Genomic DNA, 12,124 nt, shown 5'->3' on the forward strand with positions numbered 1-12,124 from the left:
CTCAGTCTTATTGGTTTTAAAGAGATTCACAGAAACAGTATCCTGCCTTTCAAAGCTGTATGACATTTTTCAATCCAGCAGGAGGAAGCAGTCTAGACCTCCTCTGTTGTGTTTAACATGTGTACAAGCTGATAACAGAGAGGATGCAGGTATGTTTACTCTCAAATATACAATTCAGCTTTCTATGAAACATACATGCTAATGCCACATTTCACATTTTGTACATTTGCAGTTATAGAGAAAAGAACAATGTCCATAACTATTCTATTTTAAACATCTTTTTATATTAAACTGCAGATTGGCATTAGATATTGCAGTTATTCATTATTTTATTCACCTGTGAATAACAGAGTAGAAAAGGCATTGTCTTGAGGTGCACGTGTACAGCTCAAACATGCAGCTAAAGCCAACAACAGCATTATAAGTTTACCATGTGTCTCCTGATAGTAGCAAACATAGCCAGACTTTGGGCTTTAACACTGATTAAATCAGTATTCATGATCTAAGAGATGACAAAATCAGTGTCAAAAGGGTGTGTGCTTAAAGAGTGATAAGGTACATGAAAAGAGTGCACAACAGAGAGGGATATATTTAGGTTGGAGTTCACACTGGGGGAAATGATGAAAATCACCAGGGGATGCACAGAGGTATAAATGGGAAGGGTAAGAGGAGCACATTTCACACACAGCCAGAGTGTATGGGAGGTTTCCAAGGGAGCAGAAGAGTATGTGGTTATTGGGGGCAAGTGCCTTATGGAAGTATTACAGCAGAAATTTTGTGGGTCTCTATGGGGTAAATTGTTCTGACTCCTAAAAGGACCCTTGCAGGGAGGTATATAGAGGAGAGGAGAGGAGAGGAGAGGAGAGGAGAGGAGAGGAGAGGAGAAGAGAGGAGAAGAGAGGAGAGGGTGATGATAATTGTTGTGAAAAATCGTGGTCTACTGGGATTCCTCTGGCATTTCCTCTCCCACACTACTACAGACACACCAGACATAGTTTCTACAGGGTCATCAACAAGATAGCATCTTATCCCTTACCATTTCCTTCAGTTAAACAAAACTCTCACGAGTATCACATGTCCACTTCTACTTCATTTGGTGTAATTCTTTAATCTTCCTCTCATTCTTCTTCACATCTCCACCTGTCCTCTGATCTTTTCCTTTTCTGAGCTCTATCACCCCCCGCTCCCCAAACCAACTTCGATCATTTGATTCAATCACTGATTCTGCCTTTCAACAGTGTCTTGTCAAGACCTCGCTGCTGAACACAACTTCAGTATCTGCTGTTACTGCTCATTCCTCATTTCTCATTATTACACTTTATTTCTTACCAAAAACATCCTTACCCACTGATTCGCAAAGCCCTTTCCATCCTCCTCAGGTCCTCCCCACTCATCTCCCCCATTTCATTCACTCATTCTTAACAAACAACTTCGCTTTCCCACCGTGGTCGTCAGGACAACGGAGCCCCGCAACTCTCCTCAACCTCAATCCCACCACCAGCAAGTGAACAAACAAGACAGGAGTTGGAGTTCCCAGACAAGGCCCTGCATCCAGTGTGACTTTACTGCAAGACGCTAACAATTAAACATAAGAGCGTCATGATTACAACCATGGTGCTTCTTTTGTAACCATGGTAACTCATCAAACACAGCTGATGTTACCTCAGTTAGGACAACTAGGGCAAAGAGAGCAAAGGAGTCTCTGTCTGATGTTCTCGTAACTGTGTAATTATAAGCAAAACAACAAATATGTTGTCATCCTTGAAAAAATGTGTGGCAGTCAGAGCCTGCTTGTGTTGTGCTTGGCACATTCACAAAGAGACGAGCTACAGCAACTCAGAACATGACAAGACATTTTAGCATGCATTTGGTTACTCCTTTTACAATATTCATTCTGGCTCTTTATTTTCAAACCTCTGGCTTATTCAGTAGCCTAAAAACAAAGATGCCCGACCAACATAAATCATAGCGTATAGGTGGACTTTAAAACACATCTTAACTTGATTTCAGAAAGTACAGCATTTTCATGCATATTTGATTCATTTGGTGTGTAACATTCTATTATTCTAACTGGCATCCTCTTCAGCCTGATTCTAAGGCCTACTTTCTTATGAGGTAATTCTGTAGCAAAAAGACAGCTGTGTAGAACATTGTGTCTCTATATCTCCTTCTTAAGCACTTTGTGTTCCAAAAATGAGAGCAGAATTAAGATAGGTGGGTCATTCTCATATCTGCAATACTAGAATATGAGTTTCGGTGTATTTTAGTGCCAAACACTTGGTTACATGGGTTATCTCTTTGGAAAATTCTCTAAAGACGAACATAAACATACACAGAAGAATCTGTGTGATATCATATTATTTGATAGACATCCTGTGAAAGTGCCTCAGTTGTGCTTAGGACTTCACACACACACCAAGCACTGTATTCATCTCCATGTCAATGTTTGAAGAAACACTAAAATACAGATGTTTTTAGACAGCTATCTGACACACCCTTCGAAACCACTCTGTCTGCTACACTCAAGGCCCATTAGTTAGTTTAAACAAGCAATTCACCTCATCCCAGCTTCTATTTTTCATAGTATTGCAATGACAAATGAATCTAGTTCATAACTGTCCAATTTTCCAAGTGCCTGAGCCTTTATCTTGAACTGCAAAGGAAAACAATACAGTATGTGTTGTGTCCACTGCTGTAGGCATAAGAAGGACAGATTTCCAGTGGAAACAATGTGCTGAGGGCATCTGGATTAAGGTCAGCTGCTCTGAGGCACTTGCATGAACAAAAGGAGGACTTGATGGAAAGGTCAGGTGTGAAGACAAGTGACAAAATACTTGGAGGGTTATTGTTGTACAAAGATCTCAATAAAACATGTACTACAATGAAAACACACTTGTTGCATATAATGTCTTTTTAAGGTTCATTTGTGTTGATAATTTTCAAGTTAAACTGCCTGTTTAGAAGAATAGTAGCACTGCAGTGCCACAGAGTCATGAAACATTAATAACCATCCTTTTGCATTTTCTATTGAGGCAATTACAACGTACACCTCAACACGGTGTCAATTTGTGGTCTTCTTCTCAACAGTTTGCATGCTAAGGAACCCATACAGAGACAAGCACGCAATGTACACACACACATACGGTATAACTTTATGCAGTCATGTCTCATCATGCCTGAGACCTACTATTACCTTGCAGCTTCATCTTACAACTCAGATGCATCTAAATAATGTTTAAGGCAGTAGTAAGCAGTTGTTTAGTGATTACTGCTCAAATCATTCTCTAAGTTCATCTAAACAGAGATACATATAACAGCTATTATAGCCATCATTGTCATCATCTTCCAAAATGCCACCCACAGACTGGCTCACACAAGCAGCTAGGCAAGCTCAAGGTACTGTTTTGCAGAAGGCACAACCTAAGACCCACAGTGTGCAAATGTAAGGTAACAAAAGTAGAGGTGTGACAGTGAGCAAGAAAAGTCCATACCCTAAAAGGACACATCATTTTACCTTAATGTCACACCAAAGGAACTACAATAGCTCTGGTCAGCCAAAGTGCCCTATAGTTGAGCCCTTAGTAACCCTTAAGTCATGTTAACTCCTCCTGAGTCCAATCCAAGTGCCTATATCTGCTTAGTTGTTACTCTAAGTGCTGCTTTGGAGTACTCATAGAGTTAATAATGAATACTAACTTTGAAATCAGTGTCTGTGCATACCAATCATTTCTGAGATTTAAAAAACGTTCTCCACCAATATAGGAAGACATAAACCTTCAAATTCAAAGTTATGTTACCTGTCACCTGAAATACATGAAAATTGTTTTTTGCAAGACTGTTACAGCAGCAATAGGGAGATCAACACTTAATTTCTATCTTTTCCTAGAGCAGAATATTTATTCAACCCCTCTTTCACGTCCTGCAAATGCCTGCATGCTTCCTTAGAAATCATTGGAGATCTATTTCAAACAGGCAGCTACTGCCAGGTACTGTATTGCACAGGAAGCAGAGACAGAGAGAAAGACAGAGAGTGAGAGCAAGACCTAGAGCAAAAGTGTAGACTGGGCATTGCTCCAGTGTAACTACCCTTTGACTCCCCATTTACAACATACCGCTATTTATATCCGGGATCAATCAAACATGTCCTGTTATCATTCAGCCTGATAACAACACCATGTGAGACCCTTGAGTCCCTTCTGTATCCTGAACAGACAAAGGAAATCAACCAGACTGCTTGTTTTCATTATTTGAGATTCAATAGTCAGATGATCAGAACAATTTGTTTAAATGCAGAAAACTAACGTTACTTAAAGAGATGCAGATTGCACAACAAGTCATGTGTCAACAAATAACATGTTGGGTTTCGTTTGACAGGTGGGTATCTGTGGATAATTAAGGAACTGAACAAAAAGCAGAACCTGTGTGAGGAAGTTCAGACACTTAGTAATTGCTTGATAACAGCATGATGATAATAGTTGTTTATCTCTACAAACAAGATAACTGGCTTGCTGCATTTATATATATAATCTCCTTCTGGAGTCAGGAAATACACCATTACACAAACAGAAGCAGCTATGTGCATCCACACACACTGGGCACCATGCATTTTGCCTGCCTCCTCCCCACACCCACAGGTGTACTCCATCTGATGTGTAACTTTAGACCAAAGAACTCTTTAGGTCTTGGTTAATCATGCATGAGCCTGTGGAAATTCTGGCAAGTAGCAGCAACACAAACACCCCAGGCCTATGCTGAAATAAAGGCTCCTCCATTCATCACCAACAGGAGAGTCCCTTCGCAAGAAGAAGAAAGAAGTTATCCATATAATTGGCAGAGTGAATGACATGCTGTATTACAATGTTACAGCAGCTGCAAAAGAACAACATCTTGGGTACCATAAAGTGGTGCTGCAAAAAGTAAGAAAACTGAAAGTAATAATCTGTGCTTCTGTGACCATTACCATTTGGTGAAAGATGTGTATCACCTTGCAATGTCACAAAGGAAGGCTTAAAATCATTCCACAGGAAATTCAACTTAACTTATCAAGAAATTATTAATAATTTAAATTAACAAGAAACTGTCTTTACAGTAAAAGAAAACACCTTCAAATCAGATGCATGAGTCACTTATGTTACTAGCACAATATCTGTAAAAAAAAATAATCTGAATTGGATCTCGCCTTTTCACTGGAAGTTAAGGGAGATTGACCAGATCTCCACAGACTTTATCTCAACTGAATCACTCTGTTGCTATAATGAATGTGTCACTGCTTGACATGTAAGTCCATGAGATAGGTGTGTTTAGGCAGTTGCTGAGGTTGCAAGGGCCCACAGATGCCTTGATACAGCCCACACCCACTTCTGATGAATAGAGATCAAACTGTGTCATGGTTCTGTAGAAATCCCCATCTGATATGCTTTTCAATCCTGAAACAATGCTGCAAACATTTTTCTAAACTTATTTCTCCCCCGGTTTAAAATGTTTTCTTAAGCTGGTGCAGCAGTATTTTTGGCAGGGAGACACCTCCAGTATTACTTGCTGCTTTGGAAACTTGCTCTTATTTACACTGACTCACTGGCTGGGTAGAAAATGTGTGAATGTGCAGAGCAAACCACTATTTGAGACATTTTATTGAATAGTAAAAACACAAGAACCTTGAATGTTTTGAGTGTGATCAGATTGAATGTAGTATTGAATCTGTATCAGTCCTTTCAGACAAATGATATTTGTGGGAGTGCCCTTACAAGTACATCATTTATTTTGGTATCAATGTACATGAATTATGGAAATAAATCATACTTTCTTCTGCTATTCAGACTTATTCGTGTTTTTCTTTTAATAGGATTGGACAAATGATTGGGAGTATGTGTCACACAAACACAAAACACATGCAGACAGTGCAGATATCCAGCCCACGAGTGAGATGTTTTGTTGTCCTCAGTGGTCTGGGAGACTAAGAAGAGACCTCCAAGGCTGTTTGTTGAGCAGAGAGGTCTGAATGGAGGATGTATTGAAATTGCTTCTCTTTTCTTCACAACCTCACCACAAAGGGTCTGTTTCCCATTCAGGACACAAGGTCATTAGATAATACACACAGGGACCTCAAGGCCACACAGTGGGGGTGGGATCTCTCCACAAAACAAGTCTCTTACCCCTCTCTCCATACAAACTTCTCAATGCCCCCAACTTGCTTTAATAGTCTCTGTATGATACACAACTAGACACAAATACGTTCACACGCAGGCTCACATGCGCGCTCATAAAATCTCTTCCACACACGTGGTGGGTGTCTGTCTCAGTGGTTTGACAGTGGGAATCATGACATCATCGTGTCCTGTTATTTAGCCCTCTATAGCTGGCTCAATGAATGCTAGGGGATTTTGCTCTGCTGCCTTCTTTTTCTCTTTTTGTCTCTTCTAAGCACAAGCATACACGTGTGTGTGGTGGATACTTTGTGTGATTGTTTGACAGCCAGTGGGTTGGCACAAATACAAACCAGATCTGTTTTTCACTGAGATTTTAGAATAATACTCTCCAGTGAGATATTGCTGGAACAGGGAAGTTTCAGTGTGGAGGTGTTGGGACAAAATCTCCATAGTGATACTGAACATGGAAACTTCTAGAGATTTTCCAAATACAGAAAAGAAAGGAAACTGAGCATGTTCTGCCTGGATGAGGAACTTCTTTCCACCGTATATGTCAGATTTCAGCTTGTCAAGGTTAACTCATGGTGCTCTGAAAGCTCATTTCCTAAAGTCTGCATAGTGTCATGGAAAGCCAGGGAAAAGGTAGGATGAAAGTGGACAGAGACACCCAAAGGCAGAGGGAGATGAGAGGTAGAAAAGCATAAAACAGAGATAGACATATTCAGTCATCTGCTTACACATGAGCACACGTGTTCTTGGGCTTTGCCCCACTTCTACAGCTATAACTTTAATAATGTAATTTACAATACCGTTGGTCATTAAAATGAGAAAAAGTGGAAAAGTGGAAAGAGAGGGATAGCATGTCTAATTCTCCCCTTGCTAGCTGAAAACAGACAGTGAAAACACATATGGCTCGAGTTGAGAATACCACACACACACACAGTAAAAGAAAAGGAAAAAAGAGAGAGAATCAGACATGCAGACAGAGTTGGATGTTGGCATGTTAGGAAAAAAATCGACAGGTCACCATAGTGACAGACCAGTAAAACCCTGTGACAAGAGAGAATGAGCCAAGTTACATGGTCACACATACGCCACAGCATAATGTATGAATAATAAGAAGAAAAACTATATATATGAAACACTTATTAAATGCACACATCTATTGTACACATCTCAGTTGTTACTCAAAATGTTACTTCGTACTATTTGATAGTCAAGTGGATGCTACTCATGCATGCGTGCTATCCTGTCTGTCAAATGAAAGACAACCCCTGTCAAAGACCTGCACATCAGCAGAAACCTGATCCTCAATACGAAGAATGAAGCCTCAGAGCTCCAGAGGGAGAATAGTAAAGTCATGGAAGGAAAGGACTGGGTTAGGGTAGCGGGCCGCCAGCCAGGTGCTACGCTCTGAGCCACACCAACCGTCTGGCGTGCGAAACGGACGGCCATCCACCTCACATCAGCTCTCAGGAGAGGGGAGCCAATATGTCTTTGTGCCACTTAAAACAGCTTGCATGCGTGTGTCACTGCTGAACTTTAAAATATAGTCCAGGTTGTGTCCTACCCTTGTGCTGGCGCAGCTCCGTGTGCCTTTTACTTATTGGATTAATTGAAATCAAACTTCTATTACGCAACTGCCACTGTAGTCGTAAGCAAACTGCTACGGCCCATTCAGTAAAACATGAAACTTTCATGGAAGTTTCTGATTCCACATGTCTTCGTCTTTCTCATTTTAAAAACGCATAAAACTATAATGACATTAATCTGTTAGGCTATGAAGCAGTCAAATCAGGTTCTGTTATGGCAGGCAGATACAGTTTTGTTCAAGAGCACTGTGTTACCAGTTAGTGGAGGACCGGGTGTTGAGGATGTCCTCTTTGGCCGTGAGCAGCGACAGGCTGTAGGTATCAAGGTTGACCGTTTGCATACTCATGATGGCAAAGGTTTCCAGGCCACTCCCGCAGCTTCTTTCTTATTTGGTCCCCACGGTTTTCGGGGTCGGACTATCTGCTGGAAACAGCCACAGCGGAACTATGAAGGTCGTTCACGGCCGAGAAAACAGCAGTAAAGGTACGCAAGTTCATGCAATGTTGGGTTAAGTTCCAAATCCAATCTGTCCAGGCGCTGCGCACTCACAGCGTGGAGGAGACTGCAGCGACTGCACACTGGTCTTTGTGGAGCGGGGTAGAATAAGTTTTCACTATAAAGCCCCACCTCCCGTTGAGAGAGTGGAAAGCATAATGACTCCACTAGCTGGGTCACTTGGAAGAAAAGTGTTCAGCCTGCAATGCAACCACTCATAAAATGTATATCTCATACATCCACTTTATCTTGGTTTTCACTAGTAACCTTAGTCTTCGATGGGGCAGCTTCCCTGCTATTCAGTTGTTCCACAATGTGACCAACAGTCACTTTTGTTGTGGTAAAGCAAAGCAGAGAGTAGTGGTGGCAATGCACCGCATCACGAATATTTAGATAACACTAACACAGCAAATTGACCAATCCAATTAAATCGTTTATTTTCCAATAACTTGCAAAATCAGTAATTATTATCACCTTTTTTTGGTGGGTAAGCTCCAGGTGGAAAGAAATCCAGAATAAGCATTGTTTATGTGCTTTAGAGTGGTTACAGGGGCAGTGTTGCAGCTTTTGATTTGTCAGTCTCTCTTTGTCTCTTTTTGTCTTTGAATCAGCCCCACTGGCCCTTGGCAGACTCTGGAGAAACCAGACAGTGCAGGCAAACTCTCAAGGACCCAAAGAAGGACCAATTTCATGGGAACTGAGTCTGAAACAGACTGCACTTTTTTTTTAAAGAGCAGGGGAGGCTGTTTCAGTGTTTAAGGACTGCTGGGGGTCTGTTCAATTGCTGCCCAACAGTGACACACAAACACAGCATGCATTGATCCACACGCTCACAGGTGCACTCATGCACCCACTGGCTAATACTGGAGATAAATTCACACACACACACACATACACTGGTATCAGATTGTAGGTCAACATGGCGGTTTAAGATCTTGGATTATGAGACTGTTCCTGAGCTCTGTAATTTACTTAACAGCCATTCTTAGATAATCCAAGACAGATGTAGAGGATAAAAGTCACAGGTTTTTATTTTCTGATGTTTCAGGTTGGATTTCACCTCATGAAATTTCTATTCTGATCACTATTCATCAACAGTTAATACTCTGTGCCATGCTTTTCACCCCTAAGACTTGATCTGAAAATAGTTAACAGTGGCTGAGTAATACTCTGGTGAATATTGGATTGACACACTCAGAAGTTGCGATTACTCATGAAAATACCCACTTCCTTTAAAGGGAAAGAGGTTGTCAATGTCTTTGTACTCCTCTTTTTCTTTAGACTCTTTGGATATTTTTACACAGGGTTGCAACTAGTTTTAGGTGATGGCAGTGTCACAGAAATATTTGATAGGTCTACTACTACCCACTGAAAGTTGTGTGAAAAATTAGCGTTGTGTAAGAAAGTATGCAGCACATATAAACTCTGCTGTTTTGGCCAAAGCTTGCATGCCAGAAGGACAGGAGGCATGACATCCCCATACTGCTATTATTCTTACAACTTCCTGCTATTAGAGGCTCTCCTGCCCTTCCAGCCTCTTAGCCCTTCACTGTGGATGTGACTGCAGTGCTGTTATGCTCCACTTCAGAGGACTTTGGCATTTCCTCTACAGGGGTGCGGTAGCAGCTGTTGTTGGAGATGGGGTCTAAATGTGGGAATGATTGTATGTCCAGTGGGGATTTGGACGTGTATTTGTGTGTATGTACTAGCGGGGATTTTCTCCTCGTTTACTGAAACTCCTCTAATTGTCACAGACTTTTTTTTGTTCAACATCCTGCTTCTCTGATATCGCCTAAACTAACAGAGAGTGGGTGACAGAGTGCTGAGAGGTCCAGTCACACGCAACATCCTCTCATAGCCTCTCAGAACACTCTTAAATTCAAACAAGTCCCATCATTCATAGATCCTTCAGTGATTTTTATCAAGTCCTGTTACATGTGGCCGTTCTACCATCTAATGACATATGACATTGGATAACAAACATGGCATAATGTCCCTATGAATTTACAAAATATAGTTCTGACACTACACCGACTGCTTCATTGTAAGCATGGACTTTTCTTGGGGCGTATTGAGGCTTGCCTGGCAGGTGTACTTGTACTTAGACCTGAGGGGTGGTGTTGTGTGGGTTCAAGGGGTCACAGTCTCATCTTCGTCCCCCTATTGTTATTATTCCTCACTAATAATATGTTTTCCATCACTCCTAGAGGCCAGGATCCACCCACTAATGAAAGAGTATGTGCTATCATATTTGCATGTGTATGGACAGTTGCAATGGTTGTAATCGTCTGTTCATGCTGTCATAAATACAGCCTGTCCTATGAGAGTATGACGTATTTTGAATTTACAATTTTACAGTACGAGCTGCTGGAATGTGCCTAACCTTTTAGGGGCCTTTCGTGCCAGCTGTACAGTATATCAAACATGTCAAACCTTGCTGTGCATGGTGGTATTTTCTCAACCATTTGAAATCATCAAGCACAGTGGTTTTACAGATCAACAGGGTGTAAATCATTAAGTCATGAAAGATAATGTGCATAATGCTTGTTTCCATTGACAACTGTAAGGATTCAGCAGTTTTGTTTTGTTTTTTTTGTTCTTGTTTGTTTTCTTTACTTACTATAGTAGACCGAAGACACTGTCTCACCTCCTGCAGTTGAGGAGTCGTGTTATTGCATTCATGGAGCTAGATAATGAGGTCGGTGTGGGAGAGGCTCACTAGGCTCACTGCCTTGAAAGACAATTGAGGTCAATTCAGGTGCCAGACAGGCATGATAAGAAAAGGAAACATCACAGATATGTTGGAAAAATATCAGAACATCAGTGCAAAAGTGAAAGAAAAGAGGTCATCAAGGTCACACATACCTTGTGCATGTAGTGAGTGAGTGTTAGAGAGGTCTACACATTCTCTGTGAATCTGGGTGTCTTCTCATCCGGCCTCCAGGTGAGGTCACTGCTCAGCTATGCGCCTTCACAACAACCCTGACATATCTTCCCCTTGAGCCTCAGCGCGTATTTGAGTGTGTGCAAGGGTGTATCTGTGTGAATGTGCAGTTTCAAATCACATTCGCACCTCAGTAAACACAAACATGAGGAATGAAAACAGGATTTTCCAAACTCCTTTCTCTATTCACTTTGTTTCCCCTTTTCTCATTCAGACTGGATAAGCTTTTGACTTCCTCATCATTTCAAGGTTGGCCTGCTTAAGTGAAATATGAATAGCATAAACAAATGTTAGGTGGAAATAAAAAGAGAGCACATATCTCTGTAAGAGAAAGGAGCTCCATGTCTGCTCTTTCATACAAAATATCCCATAGATTAGACCATAGTGTCAACATGGTAACATTCATAAACTTTGATGATTTAGAGGTGTACGAATGTGTGCATGTGTGGAGGGGGCAGACAGATTTGTTTATGGAGTAGACCTTGGGGAGGTCTGGAACAACAGCATGTAGATGAGTAGCTCTTTGGAGGAGGGTGAAATACACAGAGGAATGTGCTTTCAGTTCTTAACCAATGGACATTGTTTGTATTTTTGGGATTACTTGCTGGTCAAGCTTTTCACAAAATGTTCAAGGCCTGCACATGTTTGTGTGTGTCAGTGTATCCTTGAAAGCTTAAAAACTCTGAAAATACATTAAGCTTTGACTGTGAAAAAAGGGCTGTCCCAGTTTTGATGCAGTCACACCCATTTCTCTAAAATGTAAAGCTTCTTGAAGGTCTCAAACCTCAACGAGATTAATTACATTATTTCAGTGTCAGTCATACCTGCATGTAACACAGTTCATATAAACTCATGTAAACTCTGTTATTTTCGAAATCTAAGGCAGCATTTTGTCCTTTGCCCTCAAACCCAGACCTTCTCATCTCCTCCCAAGGGAAACTTGGGA

The 12,124-nt window shown here is 41.1% G+C and overlaps 1 protein-coding gene across 7 annotated transcripts in view; it reads right to left on the reverse strand.

Moving 5' to 3' along the window:
• Positions 1–8,306, reverse strand: part of si:dkey-40c11.2 (drebrin-like protein A) — a 31,538-nt gene extending 23,232 nt beyond the window's left edge. For all 7 annotated transcript variants that reach the window (XM_053325043.1, XM_053325045.1, XM_053325047.1 and 4 more), the window contains exon 1: positions 7,994–8,306. In XM_053325043.1, the coding sequence (XP_053181018.1) occupies positions 7,994–8,085 (92 nt within the window). In that variant the 5' untranslated portion in view covers positions 8,086–8,306. The remainder of the gene's footprint in view (positions 1–7,993) is intronic.
• Between the last annotated feature and the right edge of the window lie 3,818 nt (positions 8,307–12,124).

The sequence above is a fragment of the Scomber japonicus genome, chromosome 9 (genome assembly GCF_027409825.1).
Source record: "Scomber japonicus isolate fScoJap1 chromosome 9, fScoJap1.pri, whole genome shotgun sequence".
NCBI lineage: Eukaryota > Metazoa > Chordata > Actinopteri > Scombriformes > Scombridae > Scomber > Scomber japonicus.